This window comes from Hemibagrus wyckioides, linkage group LG10, assembly GCF_019097595.1.
Source record: "Hemibagrus wyckioides isolate EC202008001 linkage group LG10, SWU_Hwy_1.0, whole genome shotgun sequence".
Taxonomy (NCBI): Eukaryota; Metazoa; Chordata; class Actinopteri; order Siluriformes; family Bagridae; genus Hemibagrus; species Hemibagrus wyckioides.
The window spans coordinates 2,306,974-2,327,500 of NC_080719.1; the positions used below are offsets into that span (position 1 = coordinate 2,306,974).

Here is a 20,527-nt window from a genome sequence, read left to right on the forward strand (position 1 = left end):
GAATTCAGATTAAATGTACACTGCAAGACTAAAGCGCCGCTGCATCGAGCTCTATATATAGAGATGAGTAGTCGAATGGCATTGTGGGTAATTTAGGAAACGGTTAACCAGTGTGAATGTTTTAAATAAAGATGTTGGGGTTGTGAGAGATCACAAGTTTGTCTCTCTCTGTCTCTATCTCTCTTTCTCGCCTGTCTCTCTCTCTCTTGTCATTGTCTCCCTCATTGCTGTCTCTCTCTCGTCACTGTCTCTCTCGTCTCGTCGTTGTTTCTCTGTTTCTCTCTCCTGTTGCTGTCTCTCTCTCTTGCTGCTGTTTCTCTGTGTCTCTCTCTTGTATCTCTCTCTGTCTTTGTCTCTTCTATCTCCCTTGTCTCTCTCTCTTGTATCTCTCTCTGTCTCTTGTCACTGTCTCTCTTTTGTTTCTTTCTCTCTCTCTCTCTCTCTCTCTCTCATCTCTCTCATTGTGGACAGCAGGTTTTCTCCAGGTTGTGTAGGAAGTTTTGAAAAGATGCATCTGATTACTTCCTGTGTCTCAGAGGAAGTACATGATATCTATTCTCCCTCTCGGATTGGTAGCTGTCATAGGATATATATAAATAAACTAAACCAGTGTGTGAGAGGAGTGGACAGAAAGAGTGAGTGATATAGAGGGAGATGGAGTGAAAAATTGAAAAAGAGAGGTCAGGGAAAGATAAGAGAGATAGAGAGGGATGGAGAGTGGGAGAGCAAGAGAATGAAATAGTGAGATGGAGTAAAAGATGGAGAGAGAGATAAAGAAAGAGAGAGAGAGAGAGAGAGAGAGAGAGAGAGAGAGAGAGAGAGAGATGATTATTCTTTTCTCTCATCAGCCCCACCCTCCTGGACAGGATGAGGAAAAGCCCCTGTGTGAGGTCATCACTCTTCATCTTCAGTCAGTGCATCCTGACTCAGGAACGAGGCGGAGCTCCAGGAGCGATTGCTGGAAAGTTATCAGGAGCTGGGAACTCCTGGAAAGATCTGGGAAGAGAAGACATCCATCACTGTGACTCTGCGCTTCCTCCGCGTGGCTATTAATACAGAGGGTGATTTCAGTGAAGCCGTGTTCCTGTAAAAAAAAAGCTCGGGTTAAACAAATAAATCAGGAATTCTGTCGCTAGCACATGTTCTGAGGAATGTGTATCTCTTTTGCTAGCTCATATTCCGAGGAATGTGTAAGGAAAGAAAACTCACGTGAACGCTGAAGGCTTTTGGGAAAGCGTGATTTATTTCTGAAGCACTTCACATTCTGGCTACAAAAGTATGTACACAACTCCATGTAGTATGTACAGAAAATTGGTTTTCTCTCCAAACAAAAAAACACGAGGCGATCGAATTAGCCGCATCGCCGCACACAAGATGCTAACATAAACGCTAACACAATAATAATAATTGAAACTGAATATATATATATATATATATATATATATATATATATATATATATATATATATACGGCGAAATTTTTGGTTACGGTTCAAGGCGGATCGTTTCCTAGAAGCGCTTCACGATCGCCGGAAACATGTGGGTCGGAGAACAGGAATGCTAATATGTACCATCATGCTAATGTATTTATTCATTCACACGTGGACTGAAGAAGAAACGATGAAACACTTCCTGGTTATTAAAACTCTACTTCGATTTAAAGTCAATGTTATTTTATTTATACACGTTTTTCTTTTTTAGTTGAGATTTAAACTCTTTCTTGTGAAAAAAACAAAAACAAAAAAACACAGTAGTACATTCAGAGAGCATGGCTGTGGATTGGGAGGAAAAAAATATATAAATTTACAAAAAAATAAATAAATAAAGTAAAGGAAATAAAAATGTGTGTTCATTAGAAATCGGCGGATAAAAAGTAAAACAAAAATACTGCTTCTTTTTTTTTTTTTTTTTTTTTTTTTTACAATTTTCTGAACAGGTGAGTCAGAATTATAATCAATTAAAAACAAAAAAAGCAGATGATTTAATTACGACAATTAAGGACAAATTGAACAGTTTTAATTGTATCATTCTAGTCCAAAAATAAAAAACAAAAACGCTCAATTCTTCATGAGCAGCAGGAGATCGATAGGTTCTGAAATGATATAAATATTGACGTGGGAAGAATTAGAGCGCTAAAGAGTTAAAGAAAGTGTTAAAGAAAGTAAAAGCGTGTTAATAGATTCCATTAATGCTACATGTGTTACTGCTACCACTACACGCAGAACGATCTCCAGAAGAAAAGAAAAGAAAAAAGTGTTTTATATGTTTACATACAGGGTTTACATTAAACCCCGCCTCCAAAACAAACAAATAATAATAATAAAAAAAACCCATCGGAGCTCTATCCGGATCCGAGCTCGGTGTTAATCGCAAAAAAATCCTTATTAATGGAAAGAGCTGAAGTAAAGAAGGTAGAAACTGTTCTCTGCGTCGGGGAGCAGCGCTCCGAAGCTCGTGCTCCAAAGCTACGTCCTAGCGCCATCATCGTCTGATCGCTTACGCAAAATGACATCATCGGATCTACCCCAATGGTCGTCGTGACGATCGATATATATACATGAATATATTTCAGATGTAAATATTAAAGATTTCAAGCCCATCAGACCTGCCAACCTTCCAGAGGAATAACACAGAGTCACGTGTTTAACGTGGAAACATTCTAGAAAAAAAACAAAGCGTAACATGGATGTGAAACTTTGAGCGTTTACATTAAACATAAAACTGATTTTTTTTATTAGTTTAGCATATATACACTGATCAGGCGTAACATTATGACCACCTGCTTATTGTAATATTGTGTTGGTTGCTGCCGAAACCCGTCCTGCACTGTGTATTCTGACCCCTTTCTATCAGAACCAGCATTAACAGCAATCTGTGCAACAGTAGCTCGTCTGTTGGATCGGATCACACGGTCCAGCCTTCACTCCAAACGTGCATCAGCGAGCCTTGGCCGCCCCTGACCCAATTCACCACTGTTCCTTCCTTGGAGCACTTTTGGACCATAGATACTGACCACTGCAGACCGGGAACACCCCCCAAGAGCTGCAGTTTTGGAGATGCTCTGATCCAGTGGTCTAGCATCACAATTTGGTCCTTCGTCAAACTCGCTCAAATCCTTACACTTGTCCATTTTTCCTGCTTCCAACACATCAACTTTGAGGACTTGCTGCCTAATATATCCCACCCACTAACAGGTGCCATGATGAGATCATCAGTCTTATTCACTTCGCCTCTCACTGGTCATAATGTTATGCCTGATTGGTGTACTATTGCATTTAAGTACCTTCTAAAGATCGTTACCGTTAAAACGACGTATCGTTAAAATTTAGCGATGAAAACAGCCTAACACAGTAACTCAGGTTGTCTAATGTTGCTGGTAGATCTCCTGTCAATGAACTGCAGATATTCACCGTCAAAGAAGGTAAGATAATAAATTGGGGAAAGGGGGCGGGGCTTCTCAAGTCTGTTCATATTAGAGAGTTTGAAGTATCTACGCAGCTGTCAGTCATTCCAGATCTCTGGTTCATTGAGAATGGACAAAAATGAAGGTCGTGACCTGTAGTCGTGACCTGTATCGGATGTTACAAACGATACCTCGGTCATCAGGGGCATAACTCTGTCTCCCCTGTCAATCAAAGCGATACTAACCAATAGCGTGAGGTCATGTATGCGGAAGAGGGCGGATAGCGCTTTCCTGGAGAACCTGTACATAAAGGTGAGCAGGTCTGAAGTCACACACTGGATAAAGGTACAGCTTGCTATACACAAACCCTCTAACGATTGAAAAATAAATCTCTTAACACGGAAAGTTTTTTATTTTTTACCCTGTGCACTAACACTGAGATCAACAAATGAGATCATGATGGAGGGAAAACACCTGAAAACAAGCCCTGAAGCGGAATTTCCCAAACTGGCCGCTCCGTGTAAGACATGCCATCGCAAGACGAAAGTGAAAGCGTCCGGAGAGACGAGCTGCTACACGCATCGGATATCGTTTTGGTCCTGATAGATAGATAGAGCTACAGTAAACCGAGAATGTCGTGAGGCTGCTTTCACACTCGGACTCGCCGTGTAGGTCAGATTTCTGGTTCTGGCTAATCAGATGAAATAAGGATGGGAGGAATTCTAGACATGAAGAGGTTGCTAGTCTTGGCTGTAAATCTGGAGGCAGGAAATCAAGAGAAACTAACTGACCTGCTAATCTCCTCATATGATCTCATATGATCTCCTCATATGGTCCCGGACTTGTGGAAGCTCTACAGTGACCAAAGAAAAAAAAAAAACCCCGGCAGCATCATCAGCGCCTTTTAAAAGCAGCTGAGATAACATGACCTGTGACATGTGCTGTGGGGTAAAAATAAAAACACCAGGCCAAGTGTAAAAACAGCCTCAAGAAACCGAGCACACAGTACAGGATTATGCAATTTATTTAAAAATAAAAATAAAAAAAGGAAGTGATAAAGGACGATCAGTCTGAAAAAAAAAGCTTGCACAATTCGATTTCAGTCTTGGAAGATTAAAAAAATCTTCTGTAATACTTGGTTTCATCAGTTTTATTTTTGTGAAGTCGGTCAGTGCTTTTGAGACTTTTCCTGTAAATTTTACCTCATGTTTACGGCATGGGTGCGATCCAGCTCTTCCAAACAATGCCATAAGATTTCCATCAAACTGAAGTGCTTATTTTACAGGAAGTCTTTCTGAATGAAAAGGTCCTACACGCCTTAAGACATCACTCTAGGAGACTCTGCGTTGTGTTGTGTGGAACATAAAGTGACCTCAAATGCCGGTCATTTACCGACAGAGCTAAATAAAGCGCCGCTGTTCATAGACACTGATCATTTATTTTGTCCCGGAGAGCTTTTAAGTGTTTTTCCTGACTTGTTATTGCATGCACGTGAATCTCTGAGGAATCTCGGACCGTCCTGTTCATGTCTCTAAACTCTGAACGAATGATTAATGCTGTGATCGTGTCTATAAGCTGAGGTGAGGTTTAGCGTGCGTGTGAAACAGTGTGTGTCATGTAGGACCGAGACACTCAGCAGAAGAGGAAGTAGGTCAGGAGCAGAGCGTCGAAGAGACGATCCTAAAAACGGATCTTGCTTGGAGTCGAGGGACCGGAGAGACGGGGTAGAGCGGAAAATAGTTTTTTTTAAAAAGAGAGAGAGAAAGAGAGAGAGAGCTGGACAGCTATAATCAATCAAACAAGCACACACTATGTGTATTTACATTTCTGGCTTATAGCAGACACCGTTATCCAGAGCGACTAACAATTTTACCTCACTGTATACAAGTGAGGGTTAAGGGCCTTGGTCAAGGGCCCAGCAGTAGCAGCTTGGTGGACATGGGATTCGAACTCTCTCTCTCTCTCTCTCTCTCTCTACCTTCTGATCAGCAGCCCATCTCTCTCGCTCAGCCTTCTGATCAGTAACCCAACACCTTGACAAGTAAGTTAGTGGACAGGGGATTCAAACTCACAACATTCTGATCAGTAGTCCATCTCTCTCTCTCTCTCTCTCTCTCAAAACCTTCTGATCAGTAGTCCATCTCTCTCTCTCTCTCAAAACCTTCTGATCAGTAGTCCATCTCTCTCTCTCTCTCAAAACCTTCTGATCAGTAGTCCATCTCTCTCTCTCTCTCAAAACCTTCTGATCAGTAGTCCATCTCTCTCTCTCTCTCAAAACCTTCTGATCAGTAGTCCATCTCTCTCTCTCTCAAAACCTTCTGATCAGTAGTCCATCTCTCTCTCTCTCTCTCTCTCTCAAAACCTTCTGATCAGTAGTCCATCTCTCTCTCTCTCAAAACCTTCTGATCAGTAGTCCATCTCTCTCTCTCTCAAAACCTTCTGGTCAGTAGTCCATCTCTCTCTCTCTCTCTCTCTCTCTCTCAAAACCTACTGGTCAGTAGTCCATCTCTCTCTCTCTCTCTCAAAACCACTTAGCTATGACATCCCCAGATAACATATCTAGAACAATTTTTTAAATATTTATAAGTAAATAAAATGTCAAATCCGATGACTGAATATGAAAAAGAAGATTAAAGCTGACTTCAAACCAGATAAACGACTGAAGCGTTTGTGTTTTTATGTCTCTGAATGTTGAAATCGAAATTTTTGTACCATTCATGCACCCTTTCCTTTTCATATATATTTAAATTCATTATAATACAAAACATCATCTCATGGCTCTTTGGTAATATTTTCTGACAAAACTGAATATTTTGTTATACAGTATAGCGATATCATATATAAACGTCCTGATAGGGGCTCATATCGACATCCGAGGCTGAATTACGGACGGGTTTAGAAGAAGTTCAGCGTCTGAGCTGAGAAAACTTCTGAGATTCACGTAGATGCGATAAACATCAGGTTTAATTTGTGTAATGATAAAATAAACCAACACGACTCATGTGAGCGGAATCACTGATCTTGTAAACATGTCAATCCTGTAATGTGCACTCAGTATTCACACACACACACACACACACACACACAAAGATGGACGGACGAGTCTTCGAGTCTCAGATCTTCTTGGGTCGACGGCTGAGCTGACCATAGTAGGACAGGGTGATGACCAGGAAGACAACGTCGCTGAGGAGGAGCAGAACGGCTCCATTGGACAGCGTTCCCATTTCCAGGAGCGAGACTGACGTCACTGTGAAGAAATGATTGGTGTTAGACACATGGCTCACGTGACACAAAAGGAGAAGCCAAGTGAAAATGAAACACGTTCCTCAGCCAGAAGGCTGAGAGCCCGAGTGCTGTGTGAATGTAGGTCATGACATCATTACGTCGCCTTCCTGTGCTTGTGATAATGTGCAGCGGCGATTAACACTGAAACCAGCAGAGGGCGCTGTAATGCTGTCTGTTTACAGAAAACGGGGTGGAATAGTGTGTGTGTGAGAGAGAGAGAGAGAGAGAGAGAGAGCTGAGAGACAGACAGAATTAGGCATTAAGTCAAAACACGTCCAAAACACGACTCTTTAAACCTCCTCTCAAAAACTTTTTTATGAATATTCATCAAATATGTAAATGTGGTCCCGAGGTCTGGATTGTGATTGGTCAGAATTAAAGGGATTGAATTTTCTACAACAGCAGCTCTGATAGTCGTGCAGCTTTACATCATAACTTTATATACATTTATAATCTCCTTCTGATCCTTTCTATACCAACGACTTGTTATAGCAGGGGCTCGTACCGTACGGTGGATTTTCTGCTGAAATAAACAGACTGTAATGGAACGAGTCAGAGGAGAAGACGTGAAAGATTTTTAACGTTAAGAGAGAGAATAAAAGTGAAGCAGGTGAGGAAATGTGTGTTTATAGCTGCTATATAATGTTTTAACAACGTAACAATAAATGGATAAAACGTGCAATAAAATTGGCATTGCTGATTATTTTGCTATTACATCACAGCACGAAGGGTGTTACTCCTTATATACACTTTATTGGCAAAACTTTTGGGACACCTTGGATGACCCCTTCCTGTTCCAACATGACTGCACACCAGTGACCAAAGCAAGGTCCATAAAGACATGGATGAGTGAGTGTGGTGTGGAGGAACTTGACTGGCCTGCACAGAGTCTGGCCTTTACCTGCACATGAATGTAATATGGAGTTGTCCCGCCCTTTACAGCTATAACACCTTCAACTCTTCTGGGAAGGCTTTCCACAAGGTTTAGGAGTGTGTTTATGGGAATTTTTGACCGTTCCTCTAGAAGCGCATTTGTGAGGTCAGGCACTGATGTTGGACGAGAAGGTCTGGCTCACAGTCTCCACTCTAATTCATCCCAAAAGTGTTCTATGGGGTTGAGGTCAGGACTCTGTGCAGGCCAGTCAAGTTCCTCCACACCAAACTTGTGCATTAAGAGTTCCTTTCACTGAAACTAAGGGGCCGAGCCCAACCCCTGAAAAACAACCCCTGAATTCAATGATTTGGAGGGGTGTCCCAAAACCTTTGGCAATAAAATGTAGGTTTGTAAAAGAAAACTATGGACTATAAATTATGGATAAAACACTCTTATGCTGGACCTTCATCTTACCGAGGAACTGTACACCCAGGTAGCAGGCTTCAGTGAGCAGAGTCCACTGGATGATGACCTTCTCTGCCGTGTAGAGGCCATTCCACAGGATTAACGAGATACCTGTTGAGAAAAGGTCAAACACAACCGCTGAGGGTCAAACACTAATCTCTGATTAGTACATCATGAAGAAGATCATCATCACACATGGTATAAAGCGTTCGTGTTACAGCAGACCAAACACGCGGGCTTGAGATCGGAAGCTGGAGTCTGAGATGCGTGGGCTTTTTGATGATCTAGCCTACGGGCTGAGGAACACGTGGAGAATCCCTCTGATCTCCTCCCATAACTGAGGATATGGAGAACATGGAGACCAGCTGCTGCTTCTCTGCTGGCTTCCATAAACCATCTGGCACCAAGATTATCTCAGGCCCTGGACGTCTCACGTGCCGCTCTGACCGGCTTTCGCGTGATCCGTGAGCACCGTGCTTTGCGCCCGTTATGAAATAAAGATCAACCTAGCCGCCTGAGGATCCGAGGTTCATGCAGGGATAGTTACGTAACATGAGAGCTAAAAAAATGCAAGCATGCCCAGGCTGGTTACATTAACCCTTTCATGCATGAAGCACTGAAAATAACCCCACAAACCTGCAAATTGGCTGCGTGTAAATATCACTAATATTCCAAATATGGATTAGTAATAAGCGGATTGTCCGTGTCTGGGAATATCACGAGTGAGGAAAGATTAGAAGATTATTCCTGAAATGCTGAAACAATTGTAAACAATTGTAAAATGCCGATTCTAGAAAAATACATGAACATCTCTGACTGGTGTTTCAGAACTTAAATAATTTATATATTTTTGTGCTTCAGTAAATTAAAATACTTTTAAAACAGCTTCAGCGTTTGTCGGAGTGCGGAACAGAAATATTTACGTATTTAATCTCAGATTTCGGATTCTGTATGTTTAGGATTAGATGCGAAAAAGGAATAATTTTGGGATTTTTTTTACATTTACTGATTTTGATGGGTTTTCTGATTTTCGATGAAATGGGGAAAAAGAAGCGGATTTCTATATTATTTATATTATTTTGATCAGTAGAGAGTTCATGGTGGAAGCTGAGGGAATGAAAGGGTTAAAGCAGCCAGTGTGCTCATGCTGAACCTGCTGAGTCTCTGATAAAAATGTGAATATAATCCCATTAGAGCTCCATTCTGCATGTGCACCCTGAGGAACGACAGAATCTAAACAGATGAGAGGAAAAAGCACTGCACCTATTTCTTTCTCTTCCTTTCTCTCTCTCTCTCTCTCTCCCCTATCTCTATCTTTTTTTCTTTCTCTCTCTCTCCCCATCACTGTCTTCCTTTCTTTCCCTCTCTCTCTACCTCGATCTCTCTCTTTTCCTTTCTCTCTCCCTCTCTCCCCTTCTCTCCCCCATCTCTTTCTCAATTCCTCTCTCCCCTCACCCTCTCTTTCTTTCTTCCTTCCTCTCTCTCTCTCTCTCTTTTCCTTCCTCTCTCTCTCCCTTTCTTTCCCACCCTTTCTACCTTCCTTTCTCTTTCTCCCTCCCCATCTCCCCCCCCTCTCTCTCCCTCTATCTTTCTTCCTCTCTCTCTCTCCCCTCTTTTTCTCTCCCCTTGCTCTCTCTCCCTCTCTTTCTTCCTTCCACCCTCTCTCTCTCTCTCCCTTTCTTCTCTTCCCCTTGCTCTCTCTCTATCTATCTATCTATCTATCTTCCTTCCTTTCTCTCTCTCCCCCTCTCTCTCTCTCTCTCTCTCTCACTCCTTGTCTCTCTCCCTCATCCTCTATCTTCCTCTCGCTCCCTCTCTCTCTCTCCATGTGTGAAAAATACAGAGTTGTTTTTATAATCAGTTCTCAGGTTTATACTTGGAGGAAATATTCACCCCCTCTTTCCAAAACATTGTAATCTTCTGCTCAGTTACTGGACGTCCTGCGGGGTTTGATTAGTGCTGCCTCCCGAAAATGACCCGGGATTAGTGGGGGGATGCTGCTGTTATTAAACCCACTGCTGCGACTCGGCTCTGCGTGAGAGCTCGCGGGAACCGTACGGAGTCATCCATTTTTAAAAAGCGCAGGCTTTCAAATATTTATACCGCTCACAATCTGCCATTCATTCAGCAGAGAAAAGAAAGAAAGAAAAATAATAAACGGGGCATCTCTCGTCTCATCTCGTCTCGTCTCGCAGCCTGAAAATATTCAGTGTGAATCCGGAGCCCTGTGAGAGGTAATGAGACGAGCCGACATTCCTGTCACTCGCCTGAACAGTGTGAGGAGCGTCAGAGACACACATCTGTCACAGAGCAGGAGTGAGGGAGGAAAATATCAGAAGAGCAACACACAGCTGATGAGACAGGAAGTGACAGAAATGCAGCAGGAAGTGAAGAAGAACAGGGCGAGTAAACACTGCGCTTTAAACCACTTCAATTAAATTATTTCCCTTTTTATCGGTTTCTTTAAGACTTTATCTCCATTCTCACACTTCATCACCATTTTAAAATCAATAAATCCACCCATCTATCTATCCACCCATCCCTCTATCTATCCACCCATCTATCTATCCATCCATCCATCTGCCTGTCTATCAATCTATGTCTGTCTATCAATCTATGTCTATCCCTTTATATATTCAACCGTCTATCTATCTATCTATCTATCTATCTATCTATCTATCTATCTATCTATCTATCTATCTATCTATCTATCTATCTATCTATCTATCTATCTATCCATCTATCTATCTATCAAGCTATTTATCCCTTTATACCTATTCAACCATCTATCCATTTATCATCTGTCAGTCCTTCCATCCATCTATCTATCTATCCATCTGTCCATTAATCCATCCATCTATATCACAATGGCTTAGGAACATCTCTACACTTGTATCATTCTTCTTCTTCTTATTATTATTATTATTGACGTTCTGTGGTGTTTCTGTACAGTGTTTGTTTGGGAAACCTGAAAAGTCCTGAAAGACTCAAGTTTTATAAATATTTATCTGTTTTCTGTTATCCTAATTCTCTGCCTCACATCTGCTCCAGCTCCGAGTCGAGCTCAGGTTCCTCACAGGTCAGCGTGAGTGGGATTTCAGTATCGGGGTCTCGATGGTCTCGCCTCGTCATTTTCTCAGCTTTTTACTAAACAGCAGTCGAATCTGTCAAAATCTGAGCCTCAATCTGTTCAGCAGCGACATCGTCCAGCACAGATCCTGTTATCATCATAATCAGACGAGGGAAAAATGAATAAAACCTACTGAGAAGCGCTCCTCCATACAGTCTGATGGAGATCCTGGTGGTGCTGAGCTCAAAGACGATCTCGTAGAGTTGACTGGGGAAAGCCAGAGCCTGAAAGATCCACCCCCCCCCACCCACCCACACACACACACACACACACACACACACAGTACAGAGAAGATCAGTGCTGATGGTGTAGAACATAACATTCCAGTGTGCTCCTGAGATCCTGTGTAATACTGTTCAAAACTAGACTACAGTATCACTCTGAGGTGGGGAAGATGGGGGCGTGGCCAGTCACACGCAACGCCCATCACATACACAACAAATTTATTTTATCTATCCGTATTTGAATACATGTATGTGTGTATATACCATATATCTGTATATTATCTCTATTATCCATTATTTCTGTTGTACATATAATTTACAACATACACACACATATGACATATATATACACACACACACACACACACACGCTTGCACACACTAACTGACGAAGCTTTATTTATCTGCACTTACAATTTCTACTGTCTGCACTTCTGGTAGATGCTGAATGCTATTCTTCTGCTATGTACCAGTACTTTACAATGACAATAAAGTTCTATCTGTCTGTCTGTCTGTCTGTCTATCTATCTATCTATCTATCTATCTATCTATCCTTTTCCTGTCTGTCTGTCTGTCTATCTTTCTATCTGCCTGTCTTTCTATCTGCCTGTCTGTCTGGAAGCCAGTTATGAGTCCCCAGTAGCTGCTGATCAGAACCAGTATGGGGTTTATTGGGATTTTTTCTCATTAAAAAGTGTCACAGCTTCATCAGTGTGATGTTTTGTTGCTCTGTTCTGAAATCAGGGCTTGTACAGGATAAGGAACAGGATAAGGAATTATCTTTCTTTTATTATTATTCTGAGATACAAGACCATTTTATTTTCTGTCCATCTTAAATCTTAATGCTGCAGACGCAGTGCTTTTTCCTCTCATCTGCATGATCAAAGATGACCGATGTACAGGGTCACACACATTTCCTGGTTTAAATTTCAATACTGTATGTGAAGCTTCTCCTGGACATGTTTAAACAATCCAGAGAGTTTAGAGCAGAAACACTCACCACTAAAGCTGTAGCTGTGAACAGAACCGCCGAGACGAAGATCCAGAGACTGGAACCAGAAATACGTCATGATTAATACATAAATAAATAAATGCAATTTCAAGAGTGTAAAGTCTCTCTCTCTCTTTCTCTCTCTCTCTCAATCACTCTCTCACACACACACACTCACTCTCGCTCGATCACTCAGTCTCACTCTCTCTCTCACACTCACTCACACACACACAGATGTAGACGGATGGTATTGAGTTTAAAAAGTCATGTAAACTCAGGTGAGTTGGAGCTTACCGGAGGCCAATCGGTTCTCGTACAGCAAATTTTATTTCGTTACCCAACATTTGACTGATCTGGAAAAAATTAAAAAAAATCAAAGAAAAAAAAAATCAGAAGGATCAGATCATTTCATCAGCGTGTTTTACACAAGTTTCTTGTATGAATTTAATTTTAATGTCCTTCTTTTGGAAATCAATCTACACCTTAATGACCCATAATGACAAACAGATTAAAAATAAAAAAATAAAATACATACTATCCGATAAATATTCAGCTGGATGTAGTTTTCTTTTTAAAAATATATTTAAAAAAATAGATATTTTTCTTGCTTTCTTCTGAGCTTCGTTTGTAATGTTGCATATGTATTTTATATATATATATATATATATATATATATATATATATATATATATATATATATATATATATATATATATATATATATACACACATTATTTAATTTCTGGGAAACTGATATATATATATATATATATATATATATATATATATATATATATATATATATATATATATATATATAATTTTTTTTTTTAATTTATAAATAAAAAGTCATTTATTATTATTAATAATTAACACTCATTTTTTTGTAATGTTTTCTGAATGTTAAAAAAAAAATGACTGAATGACAATAAAAAAAACTATACTAAAAAATCATATCATTAAACCAGATGCATCCTGTCAATTTGTATTTTTATTAAATACAATAAAAGAAATAAAAATAAGTAAATAAAAAAATTCATCAGAAGAGTGAACTGGGACAAAAATCATTAGAAATATCGTATCCAATCATCCAGCTCTAATGAGATTATTTAATTCTGTAGAGTTTTTATGTAGAACTCAGAAGTGTGAGAAAGTGAAAACATACTGCTGAGTTAAAGAAGAAGACAAAAAAAGCAAAACAAAACAAAAAAAAACCCCTTTCCCCTGGATCTGACCACAGAGGCGTCGCTCGCTGCACATGGTTTCTGTAAGTTGCTGATTTACAAAAAAACAGCATCGTCCCCATCAGAGATCAGATCAGAGATCAGACCGTATCAAATCCATGTCCTGCTGTTATAGTGACAAAGTTTTGGTACTTAATCTTACTTGTACACAAAACATTTTTAATAAATAAAAATTTTTCACATAAAGCATCATTAAAAAAATTTTTTTAATAATTTGTGCTGGCAGTTTGTTCACAAAAATGTCAGTGATCCAATACCTGGGATATGACTCCTACGTTCGAATGCTGTTCATAGATTTCAGTTCAGCATTCAACACAATCATCCCTCAGCAGCTGATTGAGAAGCTGAGCCTGCTGGGCCTGAACACCTCTCTCTGCAACTGGATCCTGGATTTCCTGACTGGGAGACCTCAGTCAGTCCGGATCGGGAGCAGTATCTCCAGCACCACCACACTGAGCACTGGAGCTCCTCAGGGCTGTGTGCTCAGTCCACTGCTGTTCACTCTGCTGACTCACGACTGTGCAGCAATGCACATCTCCAACCACATCGTCAAGTTCGCTGATGACACGACCGTGGTGGGTCTCATCAGCAAGAACGACGAGTCAGCATACAGAGAGGAGGTGCAACATCTAACAGCCTGGTGTAGAGCCAACAACCTGTCTCTGAACGTTGACAAGACTAAAGACATGGTTGTTGACTTCAGGAGAGCACAGAGTGACCATTCTCCGCTGTCCATCGACAGATCCTCGGTGGAGATCGCCAAGAGCACCAAATTCCTTGGTGTCCATCTGGCGGAGAACTTCACCTGGTCACTCAACACCAGCTCCATCACCAAGAAAGCCCAGCAGCGCCTCTATTTCCTGAGGAGGCTGAGGAAAGCCCATCTCCCTCCCCCCATCCTGACTGTGTTCTACAGAGGGACCATGGAGAGCGTCCTGAGCAGCTGCATTACTGCCTGGTTTGGGAACTGCACCGTCTCCGATCACAAGACCCTTCAGGGGATAGTGAGGACAGCTGAGAAGATCATCAGAGTCTCTCTCCCCTCTATCACGGACATTTACCAGTGTAACAGTTTCTTTCTTCAAGCCATCAGGCTCAACACCCTGGACTGAACTGTTCTACACTCTCTCTCTCTCTCTCTCACACACACACACACACACTCTCTCACTCAGGACTGAACTGTATATCAACTCTCTGTCTCTCTCACACACAGATACACACACACTCTCTCTTGACTGTGTGGACACGCACACACAATTTATATTGTTCATTACTTATTGCACTACCTCAACCTGTCATCCGCTGCTATAGTCATATTTATGTTTAAATAAATCTCAACCGCTGCTGTTGTATTTTTGCACAATATTTTTGCACAATACTTTTTTACATCATTTCACTTTATCTTATTTTATTTCACTTACATTCCATCACACATGTTCTTTTCTTTCTTTTCAGCGCTAAGTGTCCTGTGTTCTTTTGTGTTGTCTTTTGCACTGTCTTGTCTATGATCTGTTTGCACCTAGCTGCACACTGTGCACTTTACGTGGCTAAGACAAACTTCTGTCCTAGCTCTGTGGTGGTGTTTTGTGTTGAACTTGTTGTTGTATGTTTATGTAGCACCAGGTCCTGGAGAAACATTGTTTCATTTCATTATGTACTGCGTCAGCTATATGTGGTTGAAATGACAATAAAGCTTCTTGAATCTTGAATATAAATAAATAAATAAATAAATAAATAAATAAATAAATAAATAAACGAGTTATGAGATTAAAAAAAAAATTGATTCATAAATTTGTCTGAGAAAATAAGAATAAATAAATCTGGCAGAAAAACAAATTTAGAAAAATTTGTCTGAGAAAAAAAAATTCAGCTGAAAAAATATGAATAAAAAAATTGGCTGAAAAATAAATAAATAAACAAAAAATTGTAACAATTCTTATTAATATAAATATTAATATTTTATATTTACATTTAATTTTTATATGAGCGTATCTGGAGAGGAGTGTATCGTATCTGGAGAGGAGCGTATCGTATCTGGAGAGGAGTGTGGCGTATCTGGAGAGGAGCGTATCGTATCTGGAGAGGAGCGTATCGTATCTGGAGAGGAGCGTATCGTATCTGGAGAGGAGCGGGGTGTATCGTATCTGGAGAGGAGTGGGGCGTATCTGGAGAGGAGCGTATCGTATCTGGAGAGGAGTGGGGCGTATCTGGAGAGGAGCGTATCGTATCTGGAGAGGAGTGGGGCGTATCTGGAGAGGAGCGTATCGTATCTGGAGAGGAGTGGGGCGTATCTGGAGAGGAGCGTATCGTATCTGGAGAGGAGTGGGGCGTATCTGGAGAGGAGCGTATCGTATCTGGAGAGGAGCGGGGCGTATCTGGAGAGGAGTGGGGCGTATCTGGAGAGGAGCGTATCGTATCTGGAGAGGAGTGGGGCGTATCTGGAGAGGAGCGTATCGTATCTGGAGAGGAGCGTAACGTATCTGGAGAGGAGCGTATCGTATCTGGAGAGGAGCATATCGTATCTGGAGAGGAGCGGGGCGTATCTGGAGAGGAGCGGGGCGTATCTGGAGAGGAGCGTATCGTATCTGGAGAGGAGTGGGGCGTATCTGGAGAGGAGCGTATCGTATCTGGAGAGGAGCGTATCGTATCTGGAGAGGAGTGGGGCGTATCTGGAGAGGAGCGTGGCGTATCTGGAGAGGAGCGTATCGTATCTGGAGAGGAGCGTATCGTATCTGGAGAGGAGCGTGGCGTATCTGGAGAGGAGCGGGGCGTATCTGGAGAGGAGCGGGGCGTATCTGGAGAGGAGCGTATCGTATCTGGAGAGGAGCGGGGCGTATCTGGAGAGGAGCGTATCGTATCTGGAGAGGAGCGTATCGTATCTGGAGAGGAGCGTATCGTATCTGGAGAGGAGCGGGGCGTATCTGGAGAGGAGCGGGGCGTATCTGGAGAGGAGCGGGGCGTATCTGGAGAGGAGCGTATCGTATCTGGAGAGGAGCGGGGCGAATCTGGAGAGGAGCGTATCGTATCTGGAGAGGAGCGGGGCGAATCTGGAGAGGAGCGTATCGTATCTGGAGAGGAGCGTATCGTATCTGGAGAGGAGCGGGGCGAATCTGGAGAGGAGCGGGGCGAATCTGGAGAGGAGCGGGGCGAATCTGGAGAGGAGCGTATCGTATCTGGAGAGGAGCGTGGCGAATCTGGAGAGGAGCGTGGCGAATCTGGAGAGGAGCGTATCGTATCTGGAGAGGAGCGTATCGTATCTGGAGAGGAGCGTATCGTATCTGGAGAGGAGCGTATCGTATCTGGAGAGGAGCGGGGCGAATCTGGAGAGGAGCGTATCGTATCTGGAGAGGAGCGGGGCGAATCTGGAGAGGAGCGGGGCGAATCTGGAGAGGAGCGTATCGTATCTGGAGAGGAGTGTAGCGTCTTCTAAACGCTCAAACTGACTTTGTGAAGCTTTTCTGACATTTTCAAAAGAGACAGATCTTCTCCAGCAGGAAGAGAATCTAAACACACACTGGAAGTTTGTCCCGCCCCTTGGGATTATAATCTCAGAACTATTCAGATTCACTGATATCATCCTGACGTCAAGAGAGGAAAAAATGACTTGTAGTGATGTAGTGGAAATGGGAGAAGGTTAAAAGCCTGAGAAAGTAATGAGTGTGATTCCTTAGAAACTCTGTGATTTTATCTAAAGATATGGATGAAAGGACAAGGACACGCACCAGAAACAGTGCTATTCTATAACATAAATATACACTATATTGCCAAAAGTATTCGCTCACCCATCCAAATAATCAGAATCAGGTGTTCCAATCACTTCCATGGCCACAGGTGTATAAAATCAAGCACCTAGGCATGCAGACTGTTTTTACAAACATTTGTGAAAGAATGGGTCGCTCTCAGGAGCTCAGTGAATTCCAGCGTGGAACTGTGATAGGATGCCACCTGTGCAACAAATCCAGTCGTGAAATTTCCTCGCTCCTAAATATTCCGCAGTCAACTGTCAGCTGTATTATAAGAACATGGAAGTGTTTGGGAATGACAGCAACTCAGCCACGAAGTGGTAGGCCACGTCCATGGCTGAGCAGCTGCATCCAAGCCATACATCACCAAGTGCAATGCAAAGCGTCGGATGCAGTGGTGTAAAGCACGCCGCCACTGGACTCTAGAGCAGTGGAGACGCGTTCTCTGGAGTGACGAATCGCGCTTCTCCATCTGGCAATCTGATGGACGAGTCTGGGTTTGGCGGTTGCCAGGAGAACGGTACTTGTCTGACTGCATTGTGCCAAGTGTAAAGTTTGGTGGAGGGGGGATTATGGTGTGGGGTTGTTTTTCAGGAGCTGGGCTTGGCCCCTTAGTTCCAGTGAAAGGAACTCTGAATGCTTCAGCATACCAAGACATTTTGGACAATTCCATGCTCCCAACTTTGTGGGAACAGTTTGGAGCTGGCCCCTTCCTCTTCCAACATGACTGTGCACCAGTGCACAAAGCAAGGTCCATAAAGACATGGATGACAGAGTCTGGTGTGGATGAACTTGACTGGCCTGCACAGAGTCCTGACCTCAACCCGACAGAACACCTTTGGGATGAATTAGAGCGGAGACTGAGAGCCAGACCTTCTCGTCCAACATCAGTGTGTGACCTCACAAATGCGCTTCTGGAAGAATGGTCAAAAATTCCCATAAACACACTCCTAAACCTTGTGGACAGCCTTCCCAGAAGAGTTGAAGCTGTTATAGCTGCAAAGGGTGGACCGACGTCATATTGAACCCTATGGATTAGGAATGGGATGTCACTTAAGTTCATATGCGAGTCAAGGCAGGTGAGCGAATACTTTTGGCAATATAGTGTACATATAATGTCCATTCATCTATCAGTCTCTCTGTCTGCCTGTCTTTCTGTCTACTTGTCTGTCTGCCTCTCTGCTTGCCTGTCTGTCTGTGTGTCTTTCTGTAAATAAACATTTCCTCATAGTCAGCTTCTCTTGGGGGAAGAGCTTCTGCCTGTCTGTCTGTCCATCTCCCTGTCTGTCTTTCTGCCTGACTTTTTGCCTGTCTGTCATTCTGCCTGTCTTTCTGTCTGCCTGCCTGTCTTTCTGCCATCTATCTGTCTGTCTGTCTGTCTGTCTATCGATAGATAGATAGATAGATAGATAGATAGATAGATAGATGGACATTTGGCTTTTGGGTGAAATTTATGGAAAATGTAAAAAGTTCACGCTACAGTGTCTCAATAATTTATGTGCCCTTGACCATCAATTACAGCTTGACAACGACGTCTCATGCTGTTCACGAGTCGACTTATTGTCTGCTGAGGCATGGCATTCCACTCTTCTTGAAGAGCGGCCCTCAGGTCATTGAGGTTCTGGGGTGCAGGGTTATGAGCCTCTACACGGCGACTTGGCTGATCCCATAGGTTTTCTATGGGATTCAGGTCTGGAGAAAGTGCAGGCCACTCCATTTGAGGTACCCCAGCCTCCAGCAGCCGTTCCCTAATAATGTGACCTCGATGAGCTGGAGCATTGTCGTCCATGAAGATGAAATTAGGCCTGTGTTGTTCATGCAGGGGCACAATGACTGGATTAATGATGTTATTCAGGTAGTATTAGCTTGTCACTGTACCATTCACAAGATGTAGGGCAGTTCTCTATTGAGTGGACACACCTGCCCAGACTGTAACACCACCACAACAGTGGCTGATGCATAGCGCTCTCCTTGACGTCTCCAACATCTTTGGCAGCCATCATTTCTGCTCAACGTGAAGCGACTTTCATCAGAGAACAGCACTGAGGCCCACCGGTCCCTCGTCCAGCGTAAATGCTCCCCGGTCCAACTTCCAGTCTCTCTGTCGCAACCTGATGACACTCTGTGACACTCTAAGCTCAGTGGCCACTTCCCTCTGAGAACACCCTGTTTGAAGCCTCACAATAGCGAGGTACTGTTGATCAGTTGTTAGGTGTGGTCTTGGTCTCATGATGTCAAAATGTGAACAGCATGATGAAGAGGACTGTTTAAATACCAATTCTAATGGAACCAGAAAATTTATTGGTGGATTCATGGATCAAACACCAGTTGTGAATTTTGCCGTTAAGCACCTTGTTAGAGAACAGCAAGTTCTGCAGAAAGTACTGAAACACTGAACAGTTGGACATGTGCATTCAAAAGGGTAGAGAAGGTCAAATTAAGTTCACCTGGAAAGGTTATAGTGCATTTTAGGTGCATCCTGAAATTTCACCCAAAAGCCCAATATCCTTAACTTTTTGTGAGTGTGTATAGTGTATATATCTCTCGTCTGCCTGTCTTTCTGTCTGCCTGCTTTCTTGTCTGTCTTCCTGCCTGTCTTTCTCCCTACCTGTCAGCCTGCTTGTCTGTCTGTTGGTCTGTCTTTCTGCCTGTCTGCTTGTCTGTCTGTTGGTCGGCCTGTCTGTCTGTTGGTCTGTCTTTCTGCCTGCCTGTCTGCCTGCTTGTCTGTCTGTCTTTCTTTCAAAACAAAAATGTTGAGCTCGTAACCAATTATTCAGATTTCCTTGCGCACCCAGTATTTGCTCCATTAGAGATTAAAGAGGATCCTGACGCTGGGCTTTTTTATTATTTTCTCATTAATTCTCTGAAGATGGAAGGAGAGCTGCGTTAAAAGCTCCAGTTACTGCAGCCACGTCTCAAAGCCGCATTAAAGTCCAAGAGTGAAGGACTGCTGCACGTCTCTCGCTCCATCGAGCTTGGATAAAAGCTTGGGCACGTGTGTGTGTGTGTATGTGTGAGAGAGTGTGTGTGTGTGTGAGAGTGTGTGTGTGTGTGAGAGAAAAGCCCAAAAGCTTTCTCTCTTACGTAAAGACCATTTTGGCAGAAGTGGAGAAATTAGAATTAGACTGATTGGAGGAGACAAGGAATTACACGAGAACGGAAGAGGTT

At 42.5% G+C, this 20,527-nt stretch overlaps 1 protein-coding gene across 1 annotated transcript in view; it reads right to left on the reverse strand.

Moving 5' to 3' along the window:
* Positions 1-447: 447 nt before the first annotated feature.
* The window catches only part of tp53i11a (tumor protein p53 inducible protein 11a), a 47,185-nt gene continuing 27,105 nt past the window's right edge, over positions 448-20,527 (reverse strand). The window contains exons 3-7 of the mRNA XM_058400804.1: positions 12,667-12,725; positions 12,382-12,430; positions 11,291-11,381; positions 8,037-8,138; positions 448-6,650 (exon numbers count right to left, since the gene is read on the reverse strand). Coding sequence (XP_058256787.1) covers positions 6,517-6,650; positions 8,037-8,138; positions 11,291-11,381; positions 12,382-12,430; positions 12,667-12,725 — 435 coding nt within the window. The 3' untranslated portion in view covers positions 448-6,516. The remainder of the gene's footprint in view (positions 6,651-8,036; positions 8,139-11,290; positions 11,382-12,381; positions 12,431-12,666; positions 12,726-20,527) is intronic.